This window comes from Trachurus trachurus (genome assembly GCF_905171665.1).
Source record: "Trachurus trachurus genome assembly, chromosome: 11".
Taxonomy (NCBI): Eukaryota; Metazoa; Chordata; class Actinopteri; order Carangiformes; family Carangidae; genus Trachurus; species Trachurus trachurus.
The window spans coordinates 1,377,306-1,404,293 of NC_139904.1; the positions used below are offsets into that span (position 1 = coordinate 1,377,306).

At 41.8% G+C, this 26,988-nt stretch overlaps 2 protein-coding genes across 2 annotated transcripts in view; both read left to right on the forward strand.

The window, feature by feature from the left end:
- The window catches only part of LOC310993825 (uncharacterized protein), a 79,396-nt gene extending 62,478 nt beyond the window's left edge, over positions 1-16,918 (forward strand). The window contains exons 43-47 of the mRNA XM_083982305.1: positions 10,502-10,653; positions 11,379-11,484; positions 14,372-14,668; positions 15,486-15,615; positions 16,610-16,918. Of these exons, the coding sequence (XP_083838431.1) occupies positions 10,502-10,653; positions 11,379-11,484; positions 14,372-14,668; positions 15,486-15,615; positions 16,610-16,781 (857 nt within the window). The 3' untranslated portion in view covers positions 16,782-16,918. The remainder of the gene's footprint in view (positions 1-10,501; positions 10,654-11,378; positions 11,485-14,371; positions 14,669-15,485; positions 15,616-16,609) is intronic.
- Positions 16,919-18,577: 1,659 nt separating this feature from the next.
- The window catches only part of LOC310993826 (scavenger receptor cysteine-rich type 1 protein M130-like), a gene marked incomplete at its 3' end in the record, with an annotated part of 32,491 nt that continues 24,080 nt past the window's right edge, over positions 18,578-26,988 (forward strand). The window contains exon 1 of the mRNA XM_083982306.1: positions 18,578-18,600. The remainder of the gene's footprint in view (positions 18,601-26,988) is intronic.

Consider the following 26,988-nt stretch of genomic DNA (forward strand, 5'->3'; position numbering starts at 1 on the left):
TCTTTCTGACATTTCCAAAACAAATCTACACAAACGTCTTCATGACAGTGAAATGCAGTCTTCATTCCACCGCTTTCGTCCACAGGGGGCCGCCAAAATCAACACTACATGAAAAGTCTGTACAGGGGCTTTAAGAGTCCAAACTTCATAATGAGACTTTATTTATGATCAGATGTCTTAGACTCAGGTTCAAACAGTTTGAGAAACAGTCGTCATGTTCTCTGGTTTTCCAGCCTTAGTGTTGTTTTTGGTGTCCTGTTTTCATTTTTTCCTGTTTTTTCAACCCGGGCGACCGCCCAAGCCTTTATTAACATGGGAATCAAACCCACGACCTTAAGGTCAAGACTGAGCTAATCAGACAGACGCATGATCATTTTTCTCTGAGCACCGATACTGAGAAGCTGTAATCACATTAAGTTACCTGTTTCGGTGTGTGTGTGTGTGTGTCATATGTGGTGGACAAACATGTGGGGACAAAAAGTCGGAGTTAGCCCACCAAACTCGTGGAAACCAAAATTCAGGTCGTTTTTTCATTTAAATCAACTCAAGAACCAAACCTCCAGGATGCTACAGCTAAATTTCAGACGCGGTTCCATATGTCACCATTTGGGAGATTACGTGTACCATGTGTGTATGCATTGCTCCCCCGAGTGGCAAGACTTTGCCAGTACGTTCTGATACACACTTCCGGTAGTGTGTATGATTAGCCCCGCCCCTCCGCCCATCCAGCCAATGCGAATCGTTCTACTGCAGCAATCAGTCGTGACGTTCATATTTCATACACTTCGTGAACCTCATGGTTAGCTACAGGTAAGAGCATTTTATTCATTGTAATTAAATTTGTTTATAAAGTGTGATTGTGTGGTACCATTAGTGATTTGAACTGTTTAATGCTAAATGTTAACAAACAGAATAGTGGCAGAAGTAACAGATTACATGAAATGACTAGTGATGTTGCTAACTTAGCCCCGCTTAGCTGCGTTAAACAAGCAACTTATTTTCAAAAGGATGCATTAAGTTAACCACCTTGCGTCAAGAGGATGCAGCAATATTTTGCTAAATCAACATTGATATTGGATTAAAAAATATGAGCTTGTGCAAAACAGCGATAGTAAACTAGGATGCCCGGGTGTTACGGTTTAACTGATGACTTTCTCATAAAAAGCCTTTGATTGTAGTTTAATCCTTTTTTAAATACACAATCTGTGTAGTATCGAATCATTTGAGTAAGTTAAACTGCGTTCAGATCATGTGTTCACCTCTCGTGATGTACTGTAATGTGACAAAGTCACCAGTTAAACCGAAACATCGGGCCCGTCAGGCCTATTAAGCTCCGTCTTCCTTTTATGAATAAGGCTATAGGCATTAGAAACTCAACATAAACCAGGGCCATGACCATCGAACGTAGTAAAAACACCGAACAATCAAAGTAGCAGGGGCCGAAAACACAGCAACGGCGGCACTACAGCTGTTAGCATGCGGACGGTAAACCAACATGGCTACAGTCAGTGACGGCAAAATCTGACGAATCAGATTCGACTGTGAAATTCCTAAGTCGAGGACCCCCCTAGTTGAATCGATCCTCAGTAAGCCATGTTTTAATTTGGAAAACATGTCTTTCATTAAAGTCCAGAGGATGGCAGGGGGAGAGAAGAGACGGAGGATCGATCCGGAAGCGGACGCAATATCTCACATTAAGGACAAGTCTGACAAGCTGGACAGCCTCGAAGCGTTGTACATAAATGTTGAAAAAGGTGAGTAATCTGACATTTCACAAAAGCCAGTAACAGAAAACAATGTTTGAACCAAACACTGACCAAAAATCTACCAAACCAAAATGTCCAAACTTCATTTTTTATGTTTCTATGGATGGAGGTATAATGATAATGGTGATGATCTTCATGTTTATAGCACTTTTCATACATAAAGTGCTTTACACTAAAAGAAAGACCACAGAAACGACAAGATAAAACAGAAAATAGAAAATTCAAACTGCTGCAACTTGGTGGTGTTTCTTCAGTGATAAAAAGAGACTTACGTTATATTTTTGAGTCTCAAAGTTTAAATCCAGTCCAGTATTACTAGTTTATCAATCAATGATTTTGAGCCTCAGCAATGATAAATTTGCCGCTTTTTTTACAGGGCGTGGAGTATTCGCCAAAAGACCCTTCAACCAAGGTGACTTCATCCTTGAGTATCGAGGCGACCTTATCTCTGACACGGAAGCACAGAGGAGGAAAGAGGAGTACACACCTGCTCAGCGCGTTTTCATGTTCGACCTCGCTGGAAAGTCTCTGTGGTATGTTTACATCTCACTTTCTAATGCTGGGTTCATAATTCATTTCATAATGTTTCATGTCAAGGACCCCTACATTAATATGTGTTTGGCCGTGGACCCCCATCAAAAAGCATTTTGTGCCAGGGACCCCGATAACTGTGCGTTCACACCAAAAGCTTCCAAAGCTTCAAAATGCCAGAAGTCAATTAATTTTCAATGAGAGCCCACTGAGCGACCAAAGCGTTCAAAGCTTCCAAAGCTTCCAAAGCGTCACCAGACGAGAAGTTGAGCCATAGTTAACTTTAGGGTAATTAGCTATGACGCGGTTCGGCGGCAACCTGTCAGAATAGAGACGTCTTTTGCGATCGAACTTTGACGTCGGTCACGTGACGAGCGACCAAAGCGGCTGAAAATATTTTCCGTTTTGGAAGCTGTCTTGTCTGACGCGCACCCTCGAGCGTTTTTGACGCTTTGGAAGCTTTTGCTGTGAACGCACAGTAAGAAAAGATTTGTTAAAAAAATGTTTCACAATTACAGGTAAAAAGTGAAAATAGTAGATCTACAAGGTCACGGTGCATCACATTGACAATGAGCAAATTGTTTTATTTGAGATTAAAACAATTTGTGCTGTTGGTTGTGTAGGTTAGAATTGCATTCAGACCGCTTATATTCAGAAACTGAATGTTGTTGTTTGTTTTAGTGTTGACAGCACCAAAGAAGATGGGTCCCTCGGTAGGCTCGTAAACGACGACTACAAGAACCCAAATAGTATGATGAGGCTAGTGGAGGTTGATAAGAAGACTCACATTTGCCTCTTCGCTATCCAGCCCATAAGTATAGGCGAAGAAATTTCCTATGATTATGGAGGAACTGAAGACTGGCCATGGCGAAAGGTATGTATCAGTTTGTGCAAGCCAATATACTACGTGTGTGCAATGTTTTCTCAGATGTGCAAGGTTAAGTCCTTAGGCAGCAAGTGAACACTAATGTTTGGCTTCCTGTTTACCTTCTTGTTTCTATTTCTGTGTCATAACTATATTGTGTTTTCAGAATCCAGCAGCGGTTTCGCCAAGAATCGAGCGTGACAGTGTGGTTTTGGACATGGTCGCCGTTCCATCTACGGAGTCTGCTCTCAACACTCCTCCAGCTACTGTGGAAGGCGTCTCAGCTTGCTCAGAGCCCTGTGACAAGGTGGGACATGGATTCAAGGTCTCAATTGCTATTTATGATTCCAGTCTTTTTTGTTAGATTTAAGACACAGAAGACACTTCGAAATCTCAAAAGTTTTTCAGACCTTGTGTTAAGTGGGTTATACTGTATAGGTAGGCTTCAGTCATTTTCAGAGCATTTCATTTTGATGATTGGATATGTCATAAAGGCAAAGCTTAAGACCCTCAGTCTGTGATTTTTTAGGCAAGACCAGAACATAGGTCTAGATTGATGAGCACCAAACACACAGTAGTTCTGCACTGTGGTAGTTCTTTAGGAATCACCATGTGCAAGTCACAGATTGTGATTTGGTTTAAGAAGAACTTCCAGTCATGAGTTTCTCCTTCTTTGTCTTACCCTGTGCAGAAAAGCGTGGACAAAAAAGTGTCAGAACAGACACAGTTGAAACGGAAGAGATCAGGACAGCACGGGCACCGGACTGTTAAAAAGCAAGATGTGTCGGCAGTGGATCGTTCTTCGGACGAGTTGGAGTCGGATGGCGCAGTGGATCAGTTGGGTGATGAATCAGAATGGGATTCCTCCAGCGTAAACATAGGAGACAAATATATACCACCTGAAGATAAATATGAGGACAGCACAGATGATTCGAATGCAAGTGAAGAATTCTTCGATGACACGATTGATCTGATATCCAAACAGAAGGCCGGAGCAAAGAGCACCACTAAGAAAGGCCAGAGAGTGTCACCAAAGAGAAGGTGCAGATCCCCAGGTTCATGGAAAACAAGAAGCAGCATCCCTACCACATCAAAAAGTCCCCCTAGTACAGGAGATGGTGATACGCCACTGTCTCCTCCATCTGTGTCTATTCCAGCAGTCTCCAGAAGCTCGGATGGGAAAAGGGTATATGACAAAAAACAGTACTGCCACTATTGTGAAACTTCAGTAAGGAAATATGCAAAACATCTGGAGTGTTTTCACAGTACTTTGGCCGAAGTTGCCAAAGCTTTAAGTTACAAGAAAGGTTCAAAGGAAAGAAAACGTCATTTGAATCATCTAAGAAGCATTGGCAACTTTAAGCATAATGAATCTGTACTCAAGAGTGGACAAGGGAGCCTCATCGCAAAGAAGCGACCCAGAATACACAGTTCGGAGAAAGATTATGTGCACTGTGCCCACTGCTTTGGCCTTTTTCTAAGGAAACGGTTGTATCAACATCTTAAAAATTGTGATCAACGACCATCCGAAGAAGGGGCACAGAAGACGTTTTCTAAAACGTCAGGCACACCTAAAACGTTTGAAGATCTGACCAAGAGCATGAATCAAGATGATGTCACTGGTATTGTCAAAACTGATCCAACGATCAGGGAATTTGGCTGCCATTTAATGAACAAGATCATGGCTAGTAGTACTGACACAGTTGGCATTAAGATGCCTGTCACACAACAGCTGAGGTATCTTGGTAGGATGATAAAGGCAGCGAGAGGGACAACAACTATGAAGACAATCCAAGATCTAGTGAGCCCTGAGAATTTCAAGGAGACCATTAAAGTTGCACGTCACGTTGTCGGTTTTGACGAAACAACATCAAAGTCCAAAATTCCAAGTCTTCATTTCAAATTGGGTGCTGGATTGAACAACGTGGCAAAGTACTTAAGAGCCAAAGCACTGCAGAACTTGGATCATGCAGAAGCAGAACGATACCATGCATTTTCCACTATTTATTATAGTCGCTGGGTAGAGTACATGGCAGGTCATGGCAGGAAGGCCAAATTGAATGCTCCCAAGCTCTTACCATTTACAGATGATGTTAGACTTCTTCATGCTCATCTAGATAAAGAGGTAACCCAAGGCATCAAGGAGTTGAAAGAGGTGGCTTCAACCGCTAACTGGAAACGGCTGTGTGAGGCTACTCTGACAAAAGTAATACTGTTCAACCGCCGAAGGGAAGGTGAAGTCTCCAAGATGGAGTTGAAGTTCTTTCAGACAAGGAGGAAATCGGTGCCTATTGAAGAAGTCAAACAGCACCTCGCAGCCAACGAGATGAGCATGTTCTCACATTTCACTCGGATTGAACTGCCAGGAAAGCTTCGCCGAGGTGTTCCTGTACTACTAACTGCACAGACTGAAAAAGCACTTGAACTGCTGTGCAATAAACGACAGGAGTGTGCCGTTAAAAAAAACAACATCTACTTGTTTGCATGTCCAGAAAAAGACACCTATCTCCGAGGTTCTGATTGCATTCGGAAATATTCAGATGAATGTGGTGCCAAAAACCCTGAAGCCCTTCGCTCCACAGAGCTGCGGAAACAAATTGCAACATTATCGAGTGCACTGAATCTCAAAGACGCAGACCGTGATCAGTTGGCAAGGTACCTCGGCCACGATATTAGGATCCATGGGAACTTCTACAAGCGCAAGCTGGACACCCTTCATATTGCCAAAGTCAGCAAGCTCCTACTTGCTAAGCAGCAGGGGCGGATTGGAGACTATGTAGGGATGAGCCTTGACGAGATAGACATCTCCCCAGATGGTATGTACACAGCATTTCTCTGCATGACCCATTTGTTTATGCATTCTCTTAAAGGGATAGTTCAACAATTTGGCAAATTGGCCCATTAAATTAATGCAAAAACGCTGATGCGCGTTCCCGTTTGGGGCAGTTTTTCGGCAAGCAGTCTCGTAATGTTCCGTCATTATCTCATAGCGTGGTGAATGTGCAGCTCACAACTTGTCCACCAGAGCGTTGTGGAGTTGTTGGATTGTGCATTTGATGAGTTTGTTGAGGGAAACCAAGAAATCCTATGAGCCTCCGTAGCGTAGCTCTGAGCAGCTCACGGCTCTGCTCCGCCGTTCTAAAAATAGCTTGCACCGACGATTAAAGGTAACAAACCTACTGCTATGACTATAGGGATTATGGCAATGGCCCAATTTGCCAAAATGTTGAACTATCCCTTTAAATAAACTTTTATAGGAATGTGCATCATTTACAAAAAATATTTAGCCTTTTGGAATAGTGTACATTTAATAGTGCTAACCCTAACCCCCTAACCATTTTTCTAAACAGGTTAATGTGATGGCAATCATTGCTATAGAGCAGTGGTTCCCCCCTAAGTACCCCCTCCCTCATACGTGTTGATTATTCTCCAAAAGTGGTCATACAGAACGTAACACAACTGATTATGAAATGAAAATAATTTCAATTTCTCTCTTCAATTTGTACAAGACATTTTCACATATTCTCCTGCATTTTTATTGTTTCTGGCTGTTTTGGTGTTTGTTGTGGCCAAATGTGTCTTCACAGAGTTGTAGGATTGTCACAATACTAACATTTCAAACTCAATACCAATACCCAGGAAAATATGACATCATATTCAACACAGCAACAGTGCCGCCCAGCTTTTTTTTTTCCATTATTGTTCCATTATTGTATTTTTATTATAATCAAAAGGACTTATAACAGATGTTGTTGTTTTTTTTAATTAAATAAAAAGCTAACTCTGAGTTGTGCAATTTCAGTGTCTAATGTGTTGCTATTGTTTCATTACATTCATTACAATGCCTCTCCTCTCCTCTGACGGACGGGGCTCCCCCCTCCCTCCTGTCTGAGAAAAGCTGAGAAAAAGAGGAGCGTTGCCGTTAATATCGCCCAGTTAGAAGCCACGGAGGACTCTGAAACTTCTCCCAGCCCTTAGTCCACATGAGGTTGAGTAGATAATGAGTGAAATTTGAATTTTGGGTGAACTATCCCTTTAAAATCCATACTTTTAGAAATCAGTAATGCAGTGTTTTTCAACCTTGGGGTCGGGACCCCACGTGGGGTTGCCTGGAATTCAAATGGGGTCGGCTGAAATGTCTCATAACTGATACGATTTTTTTTTTAATCTAATTATTATTCTTTTTAAAATTATGATTGAAAACATCACACATTATCTTAAACAACTGTATTTCATACTTTCACTTTCCCGCATATAAATCGAGTTCAAATAAAATGGCAAAGGCAATTTTCCACTATGGTGGACAATAAAGATTTTTTGTATTGTATTGTATTGTATTGCATTGTATTGTATTGTATTGTAAAATGCTGCATATAAAAAATACCTGAGCTGGCGCTTCTTGATTGACGGTGGGGTCGCCAGAAATTTGTGATGTCACAATGGGGTCACGAGCCAGAAAAGAGAACCCATTTATCAACTACAACCCCTACAACCCCCTCAGCTTTAATTTTATAGTGTCCCAAGTTTGATTTTTTCTTTGTGTTATCACTTTAAATTTCACCTGTTTATCCCGTATCTTGTCTGATTTCTCTCTCCTGATTGGATAAAATTGGTGTCCCGACCTGAAAACAAATGAATTTTGGTTTACTAAAGAGCTGCAAAGATATGGAGACGCCTGAACAAACACACTATATAGCAATTTATCACAATATAGTCGTGCTATTTATTTAACACTTGCGTTAACAAAACAGATTCACTTACCGTATATGTTTCATTTTGCTTCATCCCACAGAGTCTGTACCAACACTGACGCCTGACAAGGAAGAGGTGCAACGAGAAGACAAGACGGGGGGAAAAGTAGCCGGCGATACCGGGGGAGGAGAGCACGGCGAGACAGAGGGCACGTCAGGTATGTGTCGTTGGGTATCTGTAACTTTTATAGGTAATGCATCAGGCTATTCCTACAGTGACTAACTTAGCCTAAATATGCTCGAGGGATATGGCGGATGTAGTAAGAAGAAAGAAAGGGCCCAGGCAAAGATATCTACTTTTTTTTTTTTTTTTTTTTTTAAGTAGTGTACAGGTGATGTTACATTACAATATGCTTATTTATAGCAGCAATATCTACTATAGCAGGACTGAAAAGTGTACAATGGAATAAAGTGCACAATAGAATAAAAGTTAGAAAGTAAATCTCAGTTATACTGTAGTCCACTTCAAAGTAAACCACTTGGTTAAAATGCCCAATAGAATAAAAGTTTTTTAAAAAGTACTGTAAGTCAGTCACATGTAGATGGATAGAAATGACTTAAACGGTTCTCATTTTTCATGTAGGCCGCCGCCCAACAAGGAAGGCTTGGACCAAAGAAGAAAATTCAGCCGTCCTACGAAGCATGAGCAAAAAATTCATTAAGAATTTTATACTGCCGGGAAAAATAGACTGTGTTGCCTGCATCAACGAAAACCCGGAAGCATTAAAAGATCGTGACTGGAGAGCCGTCAAGTTCCACGTAAAGAACAAGATCGCAGCGCTCAAGAAAAAAGCCTCTTGCCATTGACCCTGTTTGGGGGGGGGGGGGGGGGGGGGGGGGCTTCTGTGGTATTAACTTTTTATTTCCAGTCGACTGTGGCAGACCGTTTTCTTTTTTCTTTTCTTTTTTATTTACAAAATGTAATGTGCTTGTTCAGCAAGAGAAATAAACTGTGTTCTAGTTGATATCTCATGTTTGTGATGTGAATTTATTTATTTTTAATATACACAATATATTCTAACCAGCTTATTACTATTGATGTAAATGTTGAGTGTTTGGTTTGCACCTGCTGGCTGCTTTGTCTGCTAGTAAACTGTACAAAATGTGTATTCATGAATTATTTATAAAGTCATTAAGAGTCGGTGCTTAGAGCAGGTTTTCTAAACCTTAAATTACTTTGGTCAATGTCAAGTCAGTGATCAGTCAAGGTTTTTATTTGAGTTAAAGTGCTAGAGTAGTTTAGCAGCTATGAATCCCATGTTTATAATGCGTTATAGTCATGTTTATGATACATTGTAATCTGCTGATTACACTAAAATTGCAATTATAAGCACTAATATGTCATTATAAAACATTTTATAATGACATGATCTGGTATAAATGCTTTGCATCTGCTTATAACATTGTATATTGGCAGTTAGATGCAACAGGTAGGAAGAAAGCCCCTACTCCTAGGCAAACAAAAAGTGTTGACGTACCTGTGACGTACCTAGTTAGGGTGAATGCTGAAAGCATAACTATTGTTATTCTAATCTTTGTACTTATTTTTATTCTCCCCACTTTCCGCCTTTTTGCAGACTTCAACTAGTCCTTCATACTTTGTGCTATTTTGTGCTTCCAAATTTTGTCCAGTGGGGTCTGTGGTCTACTATGTGTCATTTTAGGGGTCCTTGATGTAAAAAAAAGTTTGAGAACCACTGCAATAAGTGACACAGAGAAGTGTGTAAAATGGGTGCAACAAGTGACAAAATTAGAGAAGCGTGTAACACATGGGCTCAAAAGTGACGTTGTAAAAGAAGTGGGTATTATGGGTCTAACAAGTGACAAAGCGTGAGAGCGGTCCCCAAAGATGAGGTCAGAGGATGTTGGATCTTGTTTTATTGTTCTGTTTAGTTTTGAATCTGTGGTTTTGAATGTTTAGTTTTGGTTGATTCGGTTCGCTCTCTGTGGGAAAAAGATGCAGAGGACAACGAGCGCGCCCCGACAAAGTCCTGGCTTGACTCTAAAATCACCAAAACTCATACATAGACTTATTTAATTTTTTTCGGAACAATTTCTCATGTCGGGGCTTCAATACAAGACGAACATTACATACGAGCACTATGGAGGTATTTGGATGTTTTTTGGTGTGTCTTTTTGGACGAAGAAAAGTGAGCTCCGTTCTCAACCGTTATATGGACAAACAGTGCTACACGGAGCCCCGCTGTAACTCAGAGAAGCCACGGAGGACTCTGAAACTTCTCCCAGCCCTTAGTCCACATGAGGGGGAGGAGATAATGAGTGAAATTTGAATTTTGGGTGAACTATCCCTTTAAGAGTCAAAACTTTATAATGATGCTTTATTTATGATTAGCTACATGCCTAATAGCTAATGGTTCAAACAGTTTGAGAAACAGGTGTCATGTTCTCTGGTTTTCTAGGACCAAATATCACTGATCCAGACACAGTAATGAATAATGAACACAATAATGAATCAATGATATTTTTTATTGAAAAGGTCAAAGGTCAACCTCTAATTGAATGTAGGTTGAGCAACACGACACGTCGTCTCTCTCTGACAGCGTGTCCTCTCTGGTTTGATCCGGCAGCGCTCTCCGTGCGGCTGAAGGACGACCTCCTCCTCTGCTCCGCCGCCGATCTGAGCCTCGGACTCGGTCGCTTCGTCCACGAGGTGAAACAACCGGACGGAGAACCGTACTCACCGGACAACCTGTTCTACCTGCTGCTCAGCATCCAGCAGGTAGCACATAACACACATACTGTATATAACACCTGTGTGTTTAATTAAAAAGGGCTGCAATAAACCTGGAACTTTATTTTGAAAAACACAGTGGTTGATTTAGAAATATGGAGAAAACCTGTGACTTATAGTTTCACTTTTTCTTTTCTTTATCTTTCCATACTCCCATCTCTTTTTGTTTCACTCACTCACTTGAGTTGCCATGATTAGCTGAGCAGCATCACATGACCATTGATGTAAAGACCTGAAAAGCTGAAACCTTTTAATAATTCCCCCTGATCAATAGGTCGTAGATCCAGATAGATCTGGTATATTTTAATTTTGAACAACTATTCACTGATTCTATTAGCACTTTTGCACTTTATCTCTCAGAAACTCTTTTGGTCCCCCTACCCATGGAAGTGTTGTCAAAATGTCAATGTTTTATTTCGTTATTTTGTGCATTGTTATGTCGTTTATAATACTATTTTCACTGTCACTGTATTGTTTTTATGTTTTGGGATGGAAATTAGCAAGGTTGCTATAATCCGGCACATTTACATGTTTTTATATGTTCATTAATGTGCACTGTCCCACCCAAATAAACAAGTAAAGTACAATAAAGTATTAAATGAAGACTTAATAAAAATGTATTCACTTTGATAACAACCTTTGTTAACAACCCACAGTAACTACGTAGTAAAACACTGGGATGTATCAACACGGTTCTTGTCGTTTCTCTCCAGTTCTTGTTTCAGAACGGTCGGATGGAAAACATCTTCAGTGACGTCGTCTACAACTCGTTCTCCACCGAGTTCACCAAGATCCTCAAAACATCTGTCACAGCCAGAGGTGAGCCATCATCCTTTCTTTCTTTCTTTCTTTCTTTCTTTCTTTCTTTCTTTCTTTCTTTCTTTCTTTCTCCTCCCTCTTTTCCTCTTCTTTCTCTATTTCTTTATTTCCATCTTCTCCTCCTTTTGTTTTTCCTTTTATTCTTTGAAGTGGACAATAACTATTCTCCTTTTACTTTTCTGTCTTATCTTTATTCTTTCTTTCTTTCTTCTTCTCAATCTTTATTTGTCTTACTCTTCTACCTTTTCATTTTTCTTTTTTTACTTTCTATTGTTTTTTCTTGTTCCTCTTTCTTCTTATTTATTTCATACATTTTTCTTCGTCTTCCTCCATTTCTTAATTTCCTTTTCTCCTCTTTTTTTATATTATATATATATACATATATATATATATATATATATATATATATATATATATATTTTATATATTTTTTGGCTTTTTGCCTTTATTTGATAGCCACAGTGGAGATAGACAGGAAAGGGGGGGGGGGCATGCAGGAAAAGTCTGCCCGAAAACGGGATTCGAACCGGGGACGCCTGCGTTGAGGACTGTAGCCTCTACATGGGGCGGCCGCTTTTTTAACCACTGCGCCACGCACCACCTCTTTTTGTTTTTTCTTGTATTCTTCTTCTTCTTTCTGTCTTCCCCTTGATTTGATTTGATTTGATTTGAAATTCTTTATTCAGTCACATCACACAATAGCAAACATTATCGACACAAACATTATCGACAAAATAGATAGGGATGCATTATTTTCTTGGGACAAAAGCTCTGTCAGAGTGATCATTGGTTTAAGAACAGCGACAATGTCCTCTGCTGTGCGCCACTGTGATGTGGATAGCTCCAGGTCACGACCGGACCGTTTGCTCACACTCTCATCTGTGAGCACGGCTGAAACTGGCCCCTTCTGTTCTATCAAGCGATCGAGCATCAAATAAACAGAGTTCCAGCGGGTCACAACATCCTGCACCAGTTTATGCTGAGGAACATTCTGTTGTTTCTGTTCATCTTGAAGTGCTGTGGTAGCCTTTGCGCTTTTTTTGAAATGAGAAACCAAGCGCCTTGCAGCAGCAACAGTGCGGCAAATGAGCTTTCAGAGCGTTGTTTATGCAAAGTTGTAATGTGTGGCCCGTGCAGCGCACCCCTTTCATATTTCCCCAGGAGGGCTGCTGGACCAACTGGTTGGTGCACGCAACCATGTTTGCTGCGTTGTCATGCACCACAGAAACGATCTTGGTACTTGGAATGTCCCACTCGCAAATGATCTCCGTCAGTTCTCGTGCAATGTGATCGGCTGTGTGACTGTCCTCCATTTTTTTTGTTTCTAAAACGAAACTCTCCAGTCTCCGGTGATGAAATGTGATGTGACTGTGACATAAGCCTCCATCTGAAGCGAGGTCCAGATATCAGTTGTGAAACTGACAGCTTCACAGTCCTGTATTGCCTTGTATATCTCTGACCGTGTCGATTGATATTTTGTGTGCACGACATCCATCACTGTAGCTCTTGTAGGGGCAGTGTAGCCTGGCTCAAGTGTGCGCAAGCGTTCTTTAAATCCCTCACCCTCAACAATGCGCACCGGCCTCATATCAAGTGCAACAAACTCCGCAATCTTTTCAGTAATTTCCTTTTTTCTCTTTTCTGAAAGTGGTGGTCTCAAATCAAGTTTTTTTTGCGTTAATCTCGGGGCCACCGCTGATGCAGACGTGCTGGCTGAGCTGTCGTCATGACACTGCGGGTGTACCTGTCAGAAAAATGATATAATATAATAATAATATGGGGTTTTATGCCTGTATTGACAAAAGAGTGGTAGAACTGTTTTTTTTTTTTTTTTGTAAAGTTAACAAGCCTTACCCGTTTCAAATGATACGCCATGTTGGTTGTCGTCGTGTGATACGAAAGAAGCTGCTGACACAACTTGGCACTTAACTTTCTTTGGGTCATCTTTAACCTTTTCAAAATACTCCCACACTTTTGATGACTTTTTAGTAGCCATTGTGAGCCAATAAATCCGTAAATGCTAACGGTCCTGACTCCTGTAGTGTGCTGCTGCTCACCTCCGCTCATTTGGACTGTGCGACTGTGTGTGATTTATTAATACGTAGTAAGAAGCTAAGACTACCGTTTAAACGCACACATCATTTTCAACTCTTTATTAACATAAAGTAGGCACAGATTTTGTATCAAAATAGGCTTTTATATAACGAAAAAAAAGACATTCTATGTAACAATTGATGCTCAGCCGCGTGGGCACCCCCATATAGTCAGAATGGTACGGTCTTGGTTACATAACAACATTTTCCGACGATTCGACTACGAGGTTCATAGTCGAATCAGACCTCTCCGAATCGAATCGTCGAATAGTCGACTATTGGAGGTCAGCCCTAGACAACATAGCTCCTAGGATCATTCGGGTGCTCAAACCCCTCCACCACGGTAAGGTGGCGGTTCAAGGAGGGGAAAAAACAAAAAACAAACAAACAAACAAACAAAAAAAAGTAAAGCTACCCAACATTGTTACAATATGAAAAAACAAACAAGCAAACAACCAAACAAACAAGCAAGCAAGAAAACAAACATAAAAGCAAAACTAAACCAGAAAAGGACCAGAACCAATAAGTATTTAACCAGTATTTAAATATATAGTAGTAAATACATTTTTAAATATCAGAGAAAAAACATTATATAGTTGTTTTTTTGTATGGTACTATGTCTGTCAGTCTTTAAATGTGATGACTATGGATGGAAATGAGCTCTAAGCTAAATCTGGCACATTTACATTGTTTAATTGTGCATTGTCCTCGTCAAATAAACAATAAAATGAAAAATGAAATGAAGTGTAATATTTCCTGTCTCTGATGGACCGGTTGTCTCTGTCCCTCTCCAGGCTACATCCACTCCCGGGTGGAGGAGGACTTCCTGTGGGACTGTAAGCAGCTGGGGGCGTACTCCCCCATCGTCCTCCTCAACACGCTGCTGTTCTTCTGCTGTAAATACTTCGGCTTCACCACGGTGGAGCAGCACCGCCAGCTGTCCTTCGCCCACGTCGCCCGCCGAGCCAGATCCACGGCCGACGACACCAAGACCAAGACCACGACCAAGACCAAGACCAAGACCAAGACCAAGACCAAGACCACGTTCCTACGCTTCTACCGGCCCGACTGCATCTCCGAGGCCGAGACAGGTACCAGAGACGCTCCGGTTCAGTTCAGCTGCTCACAGCTTGATTGAAATTTGTTTATTTGGATAAAACCCCTTGAGATGTAACATCTCGTTTTCGAGGGGGTCCAAACATATAGACAAACATAGATTCAACAGACAAACATGTTCTCAACAATATAGAAAAACAAACAGACAAATAAACAAACAAAACAAACAAACCAAAAGACAAAAACAATAGTACAAACAAGGACAAACCACAGTTATTGTAACTACATTGGGACAAAACAAAACAACCATAGTAGGGCCACAAAGGTCAACACTGGGACTAAAATGACAGTATATAATGATTAGTAACAGATCAACAAATCAGAAATGCGTCTTCAGTGAAAACAGGAACAGGTCACCATGAGATGAGAAGACAGAGCTTGAAAATACCAAGAGAGGAACTGGATCTGATATTAGCAGGAAGGTTGTTCCAATCTGCAGGTGCTTTAAACATAAAAGCTCTTCTACCAAATGATTTAATGACATTGGGAACAGAAAAAAATGGCTGTGATGAATGTCTAATATGATAACTTGTTGTATATGGTATAAGATACTGCTGTAGATAGGATGGGTAATTAAAATAAATGCATTTGTATATCAGCTGTAACCAGTGCATGTGTCTTCTCATGTTCAATGTTGGCCAGTTGAGTCTAGTGGACATTGTGCAGTGATGAGTAAGAAAAGGACATCCAAGGACAAATCTACAGAGCTTCTCATACCGGATGTGTTTGTGATGCAGAGTTGCCCTGTAGTTCAATGTTCTGTGTGTGTGTGTGTGTGTGTGTGTTTGTCAGATAGAGACGGCGTTCCAGCTAAAAGACGAAGGAAACATCAGAACAGAGCGAACGTCCTGCAGATGATGGAGAACACGGAGAACCCTCTACGCTGCCCGGTCCGATTCTACAAGTTCTACCTCTCCAAGTGGTGAGTGTGTGTGTGTGTGTCCTCGTGTCATCACAGGCAGCTTGTGCTGATATTTACTGTTTGTTTGTTTTTTAACCATTTTTATTTATTTATTTTAGTTATCAATGTTAAAGCAGAAGTAAGCGGCATATTTGTGTTACTATAAGTCTGAAATAGTTCTATCTTCAGACAGCAATCACTTCTATAGAGCAGCCTTTCTCAAAGTGGGTGCCGCGGCACACTGGGGTGCCGTCTGACTGCGTCAAGGGTGTTGTGAAAAAAATACCTCTTCTGACATTTCATAGAATACATTCTCTTTACATTTACAGTACAGGCCAAAAGTTGGGACACACCTTCTCATTCAATGTGCTTCCTTTATTCTCACTGAAGGCACCAAAACTATGAATGAACACATGTGGAATTAACAAAAAGAGTGTGAAATAACTGAAAACACGTCTTTTCTTCTTTGTCTTCTCTTTCTTCTTTTCTTCTTCCTCTCCTTCTTCCTCCTCCTCCTCTATCTCTGCCCCCACCAGTTCTAGTTTCTTCAGAGTAGCCCCCCCCCCCCCCCCCCCCCCCCCCCCCCTTTGCTCTGATCACTGCTTTGCACACTCTTGGCTTCTCTTGATGAGCTTCAAGAGGTGAACCTGACCTGAACATGGTTTTCACTTCACAGGTGTCAGTGTGAAGCCTTGTCAGGGTTCATTAGTGGAATTTCAGTGAGAATCTACAATGTAAATAGTCATGAAAATAAAGGAAATGCATTGAGTGTGTCCAAACTTTTGGCCTGTACTGTATGCAAAGGGGCCGTGTCCACCGGACGTCCTACCGGAGAAATGAATCCATGGAGCGGTGGATAAGGTTATTTATCATCTACCATGTTACCATGGTGATATCTGTGTAGTCTCATCTGTCATCACCAAGAGACTAGGGGCGTCCAGACACGTAAGACAGGACACACAGCAGCAGCTGGATACGACAGCCTGACCAGGACTCTCCTCTGTCTCCTCTCCAGCCCGGAGTGGGTGAGGCGGCGCTCCGACCTGTTCCACCTGCAGCCGGAGCGCCGCTGCTCTCCCAGCAGCCGGCTGTGGTTCTCCTCCACGCCGCTGGACCACGCCACCATGGACGCCATGCTCACACGCATCCTCGTCGTCCGAGAGCTGCAGGCCAAGGAGGCGCGGTGACGTCCACACCTGAAGCAGGTGGATTCAGACGGACCACGGCAGCTACACCACTTCTTTTTTTGTTGATTTGTTTTGTTTTGTTTTTGGAAAGACTGTGTTAAAAGTTCAGAATAAGTTTGAGTCTAAAAGTGGAAAAAACATTCCTTCAAACAGAAACTGTGTAATTAACACTGACACTGAAACTGATTTGAACTAATGTTACATTCATGTTTTGTTCGTCTCATTTCTCTCAGGTTTTGTTTAATAAACTCATGTTTGTTTAAATCAACAACCAGACTTTGTTTGTCCACCTGTCAGGTTTCTTTCTCTGGACTGGATTCGTCCATGATGGTCTGTCTGTGTCCTGTTAAATTAGCTATAATAGTTGTTATTTTTTAATATTTTTACAATAACAATATTCGGAGGCTGCGCATTGATCCTTTTTTCCTTTCTGGGATCAAACGGATCATGTGCATAATTAACTGCAAAACAAGCACTTCATATTAAAGGGATAGTTCACCCTAGAATGATATTTCGCTCATGATCTACTCCCCCTCATGTTGACTAAGGGCTGGAAGAAGTTTCAGATTCCTCCGTGGCTTCTCTGAGTTACAGGGGGTCTTGGAGTAGCAGTGCATGTCCATATAACGGTTGCAAAGGGACACCGGAGCTCTTCGTAAAAAAACACACACCAAAAAACATCCAAATACCTCCATGATGCTCGTATGTAATGTCCGTCTTGTGCTGAAGCCCCAAATTGCGTAATTGTCCCGAAAAAAATTAAATAAGTCTATATTTTAAGCTTGTTTGTAGCGGAAGCTTCTCGAAGCTCCTCTTCCTGGTCCGTCCAAATCTCGCGTGATTTGCGCCGGCGTCAGTATGCGTCAGTGCGGTTACTGCGAATCACGCGAGATTTGGACGGACCAGGAAGAGGAGCTTCGAGAAGCTTCCGCTACAAACAAGCTTAAAATATAGACTTATTTAATTTTTTTCGGGACAATTACGCAATTTGGGGCTTCAGCACAAGACGGACATTACATACGAGCAGCATGGAGGTATTTGGATGTTTTTTGGTGTGTGTTTTTTTACGAAGAGCTCCGGTGTCCCTTTGCAACCGTTATATGGACATGCACTGCTACGCCGAGACCCCCTGTAACTCAGAGAAGCCACGGAGGAATCTGAAACTTCTTCCAGCCCTTAGTCCACATGAGGGTGAGTAGATAATGAGCGAAATATCATTCTAGGGTGAACTATCCCTTTAATGACATATAAGGCTCATTCTGCTTCCAGCCTGTCCAGCCTCTACCTGGTCTTTTTACTAAACTTAACCAACTCCTTTCTTCATTGCCTGAACCCAAAGCAAAATTTCTCTGGGGGGGGGGGGGGGGGGGGGGGGGGGGCTTTGATTATCAGTTTACACATCTTGATCAGCATTTATGATGGTTGTGCGCGATCTGACATGATCTGGCTCCTTTCTGGCTCTCTGACTGAATATGGTGATATTCTGGGCCGCGTGTGTGTGTGAGATGTGCATTTCTGTGTGTTTCTGAGAGAGAGAGAGAGAGAGAGACAGAGAGAAAGCTGCATGCTCTTATCAATGGAAGAGCTTGTCACAAAGTAGCGATGGGCGTTCCCCCAATAGCCTTTTCGGAATAGCGGGGTCTTTAGAAAAAATAGAAAACCCCGCTATTACGATGAATGGAAGTCTATTGTCGGAAGTAGGCGGGGTGTAACCCAGACAAGGAGAGGACGAGTCCAACAGTTAGAGAGGAGACGGAGATGAAGACAGACGTCGATCACCAGCTGCTGCTGCTGCTGCTGCTGCTGCTGTGGAGCTCAGGTAGGACTGAGGGACGTGGGTCTGTGGGTCTGTGTAGCTACGTGTCGATGGTTTGATTTTTCCTTTAAACCGAACTGTCAGAAAACTAAAGTAAGTTATGTGGTTTCAAACCAAAAACCAAAAAAAACGAAAATTCTGGCTTTTTATTCCCGTTCATTGGCTTTTGGTTTTAAAACGAAAAAACAAGGAAACCAAAATCAAATATCAATACCTGTAAGTTTTAATTGTCTTTTCGTTTTTGATCTTAAACAACATATTAACGTCGATGACCGGAAGTGTCATCGGAACAAAAGCCCAGTGAATTTAATTATGGCCATAGACTGTATAAATAGCCTATAAAATCTTCTTTTTCTTCCATTTTCTAAATGTTGTGTTTTGAGCATATGGATACATGTTCACAGCTGTTTATTTGTACACATTAGCGACCAAGCTTATCGTTCATCAGTTCATCTTCCTCACGGCTCTCTGTCCAGTTGGTCTGGATTCTGGGCCGTCCCTCTACTTTTACGAGTGCCCGATTCTGATTTATTTGGCATTTGGTGCTGCTTCTTTTTTAAGATAGCTACATGTGTAGTTCTGTCACTTATTCCTGTTGCAAATTTCAATGTGTTAACCAACTCGGCTACACCCAGACGCAGGAGGGGAAGAGGACTTCTTGTCCAACCACTTCCAGGAGTTGGAGTGGTAACTGGTATTATAGCTTATTGTGTTTCACCGGCGAGGAGCTGTCATTACGCGCAGCGGAGGTGATTCCCCTCGTCTACCAATTAGACCTACAACTCCTGAAAGTGATGGGACAAGGAGTCATCTCGCCTTCTTGAGGCTGGATATAGCTGAGACATCAGGACCAGGGGTGCAGATCCCGGGGGGGACGGGGGGGACATGTCCCCCAATTTCTGAAAAACATGAATGGACCCCCCAAATAAAATACCTTAAATTATTCAAAATTGAACAAATGTGTTTTCAGACTTCACATTCTTCACATTTTAGATAAAATTCACATATTTTTAGAACCATTTACCAGCATAACTGGCATTGTAAAAACATGATCAGTTGGTTTAGGGTAGAGCTGGGCGGTATGACCAAAAATTTATATCACGGTATTTTTCATAATTATATCGGTTTCACGGTATTTGACGGTATTTTTTTTTTCATGCATGACTGGGTGTTAACCTCATTTTCTAATAATTTAGAGAATAATTACTGCAGTAAATAAAAATTAGTATCCAGACTAGTATTAACACGGGTTTGAATGGTCCCACAAAATGCTGCTGTTCACAAAGAGGTGGCAGTGGCACTCATAACTGTAATGAGGTGAAGGAATCAGAATGCCTGACTGTTGCAGTCAAAATACAGAAGCCTTTATTAATTTAATACAGACTAAAAAAATAATCAACTTGATTATAGATTTTTGCACGTGAGAATAATCATCAATCTAAAATGCTATCTAATAAATATCTGTTCTCAAAATGAATTCATGACATCAAATAAACACTTCACACACAAAAAAAGCCCATGCAGTAGGCCTGGCTACTGCTTTGCAAGTCAGTCTGTGTCCTGCAACACGGTGGCATGGGGGGACTGTGCTCAATCAGAGGTGTGGCTTCAGATCATAACAACAGGTTGAGAGCCAGAGGACTTCTCTCTGTCTGTGTTAACTGAGGCAGTGAAACACACCTGCATTAGTGGCCTTGACTTTATGAAGTTGATCACTTTGATGCTGTCGTTTAAAATCTCATGTAACACCAACCTGAATTCATAAAGTTTCCTCATGAAGCAGTCAGGAGGCTCACCGACATGCCACTGTTTGCTAACTTCTCCCCACAGAAAAAAAAAACAAAACACGATGGCTCGAATGGGCTGCAACTCGTGGACGCAAATGTCGGGATTTTACCGGCGCTGGTTTCGCCTTTTTTTTTTTTTTAATCACTTATCCCTCCGTGGTTTAGCAGCGCTGCTGCTTCATGTCAACCCCCTGAACCCCGACTCCGTTGTTTGATTGACAGGCGATGCCGGCAAATGCCAGATTGGGTTAAACCATCTGGTGGTGGTGGTGGGGGGGTGGGGGGGACTCGGTTAAGTAAAAAAAAAACATTTACAGATGGTTGTTTGATCAGCGTGAGATTTTTTAAAAAGCCGAAGTAGTTCCTCTGTGGCTGTGACATTTTCTCCGTGCATGTTATTCACCAGCTCAGCCGTTAATATAATACGAGCCGTTAATATAATACGTCCATGGGCTGAGCTCAACCTACATCCATGAGCTCTACCCAGGCATGCAGCTTGTTTGGTACAACTGCAAAACAGTCCACCTCTCAAACAATGTCGCGCGGCGCGACGTTCCGCCGCTCTGTGTTCTCAACGTTTTGTACGCTACACACTCACCGGTATTGGGGTGTATGAAAAATTCATATCATAAAAAAAAAATCACCGGTATTCGGTATGAACCGGTATACCGCCCAGCACTAGTTTAGGGCTTCATATTTAGATTTTCGTCCATATCAATTAATCATGCATAAAGTAGTCCCATACACTGGGATCTGGGAGGGTCGGAGGGAGGCAAAAGATAAGAACGTGAGTAGACATTACATGCCGGCTGAGACCCTAAAAATTATGATTTACTAATATATCAGTTAAGTAAGCAATGCATAGCACTTTAACTTAAATAGCTGTTGATTTGATCAGTTCTACAGACTGTTTTTACTGACCTATTTGTAATAGAGTGGAAGCACACTTCACTGTTTTGAATGCGTGTTAAAGGTGTGAAAGTATTTTGTATGGATGTCTCGTATCCCTTCGGGACAATAAAGTACAATCCAATCCAATCCAGTGATATGCACTGGCTGTTTAGGACAAATAAACAAGAAGGGTGAGCACAATGATGATTCCCTGTGCAGTACTTTTTGAATGATATAGCAAACCTCTACAAAGTTGTGATTTGTGGTGGCATGGTATGAGTTCAAAATTTACTGTTATTTTAGACGAAAAAGCAGCCTGAATTTTTAGACGAAAAAGCAGCCTGAATTTTCGTGTTTTGGTTTTTGGTTTGAAGGAAAAATCAAACTAACGAAATGTGTGGATGTATTATTGTTACTTTATTATTTGCAAATGTGTATCTCAATCTGTGTGCGTAAGAAGACGAAGGTTATGATGTTTTCCAGGGCTATTGTGCAGTCAAAAAATCTTCCCGTTTTAACCTGTCAAGGTACAGCCATTGAGCTGGTCTCGTCCTATAAGTATCTGGGTTTCCATGTTGATTAACGTCTAACTTTCAAGTATATTTCAAGCTTAGTTTCTAAACTTAAGGTAAAATTGGGCTTTTACTTTAGGAATAGATCTTGCCAGGGGTGGACTGGGATAAACATTTGGCCCTGGACTTGGACTTGGTCCAGACCGGCCCACTATCTGCGCGCGGATATTTTGCCAACTAGCACCGTTGATGTACATACAAACACACAAAGCTCTTAATAACACCACTACTAAACGATATACAATATACAACAAAGTAGAGGAATAGTGTGGAATAAGTTAAGTATGGACAAGATTACATGCACATAATCAGTCTGCATGCAATCAGAACTTTGGCTAGTTGGCTAAAGTATGGAAAACAATAGTACAATGTTCTGAAAAATGGACAAACACTAATTTTATCTTAGAAAGACAGTACAGCTAAACATAGGGCCGGATTTACTAAGATCCCAGATAGCGGGCGCTTTATTGTTTGCGCCCGCTATAATATTGCTTGTTTGGTTAGTGCACGCAAAACAGGTGATCTACTAAGAGTAACCCGCTAAATGAAAACACGTGCAAACCGCAATATGTAAATGAGGGTTTTGCGCGTCATAATCGTTTCCGCCATGGAGAGAGTGGACAGAGAGCTGGAGCTGAGCAGGCAGGTACTGGAGAGGAGAGGAGAGGAGAGGAGCGCACTGCAGGACAGACGTGCCCCGTGCGTAACGGCGCGTAAATGACTTTTAACACGGCTGAAAAACTGTTACAGAATTACCCAGACGTGAGGAAATGCAGAGATGTAAGATCATGGGGCTCTGACAGGTATCAAATCAATAAACGCATACGTTTTGGCAAAGTTGTATCAGTTAGTACATGGTTTTCAGACGTGGTGAATAAAGACGCAAAAACAGCCACAGCAATCTCTTCCTGGTTTGGTAAATCACATTGCACGCGCTAAATAAATCTCTTTGCATCTACTCCTCCCAGTATTTTGCACGTTCTGGCTGAAACGCCCATATTTACATATTCATCAAGGCAAACACGCTAAATGGATCGCACGTGCTATTCTGCCCGTGTGATGGACGCAATCCTCGGTGCGTCCGGTTAGTAGATCAGGTTGCACATGTGTTTGCGCGTGCAATCACGTTTGCACACGTTTTAATACACGCAAACCTTTAGTAAATCCGGCCCATAATGTATAGACAAGAAATACTTGTAATTTGTGTACTGCATCATGAGTAATATGTATGCAGAATGATTAGCCTACGTTCACATACGTTTGTATTTTCTCTGGTCCATACTGTTAGTCCCGATTCTTTGTATTGGAAGCCCAAGAACAAACCAGAGAAGTCTTTCGTACAAAAGTAGTAGTGTTTACTCAGGTCACAGATAAAGTACATCAGCGCTGGACTCAAAGTGACAGAGCTCTCGCAGGATCTCGGTTAGGAGTGAGTCCAGATTTCAGGAAATGGGTCACATTTATCTTCTTGGGCTGGGCCTGCCCCGTACAGAGGTTGGATGTTCTCAGAATGTGATAAGCAACATGACGTGTGTGTTGTTGTTCAGACGTGTATCTAATGCAACAGACCTAACTGACAGACTAAGAGAACTCAGCAGTTACATTATGTCCTGGGTTATCAGGCTAGAGTCACACTATCTGGCTTCATGTTCACACACATCAGGTTATGTGCGTTCAAGTACTAAATTGGAACACATGATATCTCAAAACATACATGACGTCATTGAAGTATAAAAACAAAGTACATAACATCCCAGAACATGTCCAATTGTAACATCATTATGGTTCACACGCTGCACCACTGTCAGAGCGTCATGTTTCTGTAGCGTGGTGCAGAGTGAAGCTACCCTCCACTACACATTTAATTTGAATGTCTTTATTTTTGTTCTGCAAAGAGCAAAAATATGTATTTTATCATCACAGTTCGCCACACACACATATTACTTCAGACTCAAGTGTGTGTTCTCATTCACTGAACAGAAAAATCATGAACATCTGTACCAACATCAAAACAATAAATCATGTGACTGTTGTATCACTGTTCTTGACCAGTTTCATCATGTACATTCAATATATCAACTTATTTAGCAACCACACAGTATCAATCATGTCTAAACATTGTCAAATCAATCATGTATCTATTTTAACCTATTTATGTATTTATTTATGAACTACACGAGCAGTCCGGGCTGACCGGCTCATAGTTTTCCTGTTGCTCGCGGTAGCTACGCAACCAGTGCTAACTACAGGCTAGCCGTTTTCCGTACGGTACATTGGCTGAGTAACGTCTAAACAACAATACATAACGTCCGAACGGGATAATAAACCAGCACCTAACACATTCACCCACTCGTTACACATCTCTAACGCTCCCTTCTTACCTGCAAAGAGCAAAAATATGTATTTTATCATCACAGTTCGCCACACACACATATTAACTTCAGACCAAGGGGGCAGTTGTGGGTCTGAGAAGTGAAGCTCACTTCCGCGTTCAAAAAACTGCAATCCCCTCGAATTCCTCTGGGGGCTGGTGTCAGAAGGGAGCATTCCCCATAGACCCCCATGTTAAAATCGCCGACTTTACATCCTCAGTAAACATGTTAAAAGCCTGGTGTCAGAACGTTTTTTCGTCTCAATCGATAGTTTCTACCCCCGCACACACTCTGAGGGGGGTGGATTTTTTTTTAACTCTACAGTTTTACTGTTATTAGGTTAAAATTCTGGCCAATTAGGGCGCGGAAACGTTGAGTGACAGGTCCGAGCAGCTCCGTGGACAGCTGCTTCGAGGCCAGTGGGCGGGTTCTCGGCCGGCCAATCCAACATGGCGCTGTTCAGGCCGCCATATTTGAGTCACAAAAACGACTCCCCAAAACCAATGGGTAACGTCACGGACGCTACGTCCATTCTTTTTACAGTCTATGCTTCAGACTCAAGTGTGTGTTCTCGTTCACTGAACAGATTAACGCGTGACTTCCTTATTCCTGAACACACCGTGTAGCGAACGTGCCCTCTGCTGGTCGGAGTTAGGTACTGCAGTGCAGACTGCTAGGGAACTACATTTTTCAGACAATAAACCATTTTTTTCTCACCATAAACACACAGACAATTATTAACACACTCTGAGCATGAGCTGTACTGTATGTAAATTATATTAACCATGTAAATCATAATAATAATGTAGGGATATTGGCTCTGTATGCCACACTCTCACCCCCAATAATAAATGTCTCCAGACATTTCAGATACTCAGTGTACCTTTCTACAACACATTGAATTTGCTCACTGAAAACATGGTATTACTTATTTTAAAGTGGCACTTGACATGCAATTCAATTAGTACCCATTTATCAAAAGTATCTGATCCATTTAGACCTATACCATTAAACATCAGTTACTGTACTCTGGACCCCAAAATCAGATCAACTCTCAAATGTAACAGAACTCATATCGGCCTCAGTTCTTTTAGTCTGTTACCAGTCTCTTCGTTTGTACAGTATCAGTTCAATTATGTTCTCCTGGAATTGTCTCTTCTTCACAGTCCATAGAATTTCACCATTCTTTTCAGAGTCCATTTTCTCTGAGTTAGAGTCATGCGAGTTCAACCTGTTACCTCAATGTCTAGTGATGCCCACGGTCGCCACATGACCGGTGGGTTGCAGGCTGGGGACATACTCACGACATTCAGGCTCTCGGTGTAATGATAACAGCAAATGCATATTTGCTTAGTGAATGTTGTTTCAACCTCCAGACAGCAGGGGGCGTTTTAGGCCAGTGAGTAGTTTAAGAGAGGGACATTGTTTGTGGATGTTCCCAGGAGATCCATGGTTGTAACCTGTCTGTGAGACCAGTCCGAAAGTAAACTACCTGCTTCTTCAAGTAAACGGTGTCGTCATTGTGAGCCCACACAATCAAAACAGTACATGGTGTCAGAAGATGGACTTGGAGAGAGGTAACGGACGTAAACATAAACAATAAGGACAAGCTACGGAGGCATGCTAGCACTTAGCAACCTAGCTAATAGTACCGACGCATCAGCGCAGCAGTGAACTTTGTGTTGCTAACTCACCGTGAGAAAAAAGAGGACATAGCGACGACAACATGGAAGGCTTGCATCCACCACCCGTCCTTCAGCTGACTGGAAATGTGGCTGAAAATTGGAGAAGATTTAGCCAACGCTTTGCTTTGTACCTATCGGCAATTGGACTCGATGAGGCAAGTGACAAAAAGCGAGCGTCAGTGTTTTTGCACGTAGTGGGTGAGGACGCATTGGAAGTATATAATAACTTCACGTTTGCTGATGGAGACGGAATGAAACTGGATAAAATAATAGAGATGTTTGAGGCTTACTGCATACCTAAAAGAAATGTGACATTTGAGAGGCACAGATTCTTCACATGTGTACAGAAGACAGGGGAGACGATCGATCAGTATGTAGTAGAGCTGCGGAACAGAAGTAAGACATGTGAATTTGGAGGACTAACAGACTCTTTGATAAAGGACAGACTTGTGTGCGGAATTCCAGATAATGCTTTAAGAGAGAGACTACTGAGAGAAGAAAATCTCGACCTGGAAAAAGCATTGAAACTGTGCAGAGCAACTGAGGCTGTGAAAGTACAAGCTAAAGAACTGTTCAGTGACAGCTGCAAGGTAGATGCTGTGAACAAGAACACACACAGAGTCAATAAGAAGAGTGCTGCCTCTGAAATTAAACAACGATTGAAGTCATCACCAGCTAACAGAGACAGTAAAGAAAAGACTTGTGGTAGGTGTGGCACACAGCATCCACCTAAAAAGTGTCCAGCATATGGCAAAATATGCAACAACTGTAATAAAAATAACCACTATGCTCGGTGCTGCAAAAGTCAAGCCCCGACACACAGCAAAGTACATACTGTGGATGAAGATGACGCAGAGGAATTCTACATCGATGCTGTGACAGAAAACAACATGGGGAAAAAGGATTGGATGGTGACACTGAAAATTAATGACACGCACATGCAGGTCAAGCTCGACACCGGAGCTCAAGCGAACGTCATTTCAGAAGCGGAGTTCAAGAAAATCAGACCCAGACCCAAAATACATGCAACCAAAGTGAAAGTAAGTGGATACTCAGGAACAGAAATACCTGTGAAAGGAAAATG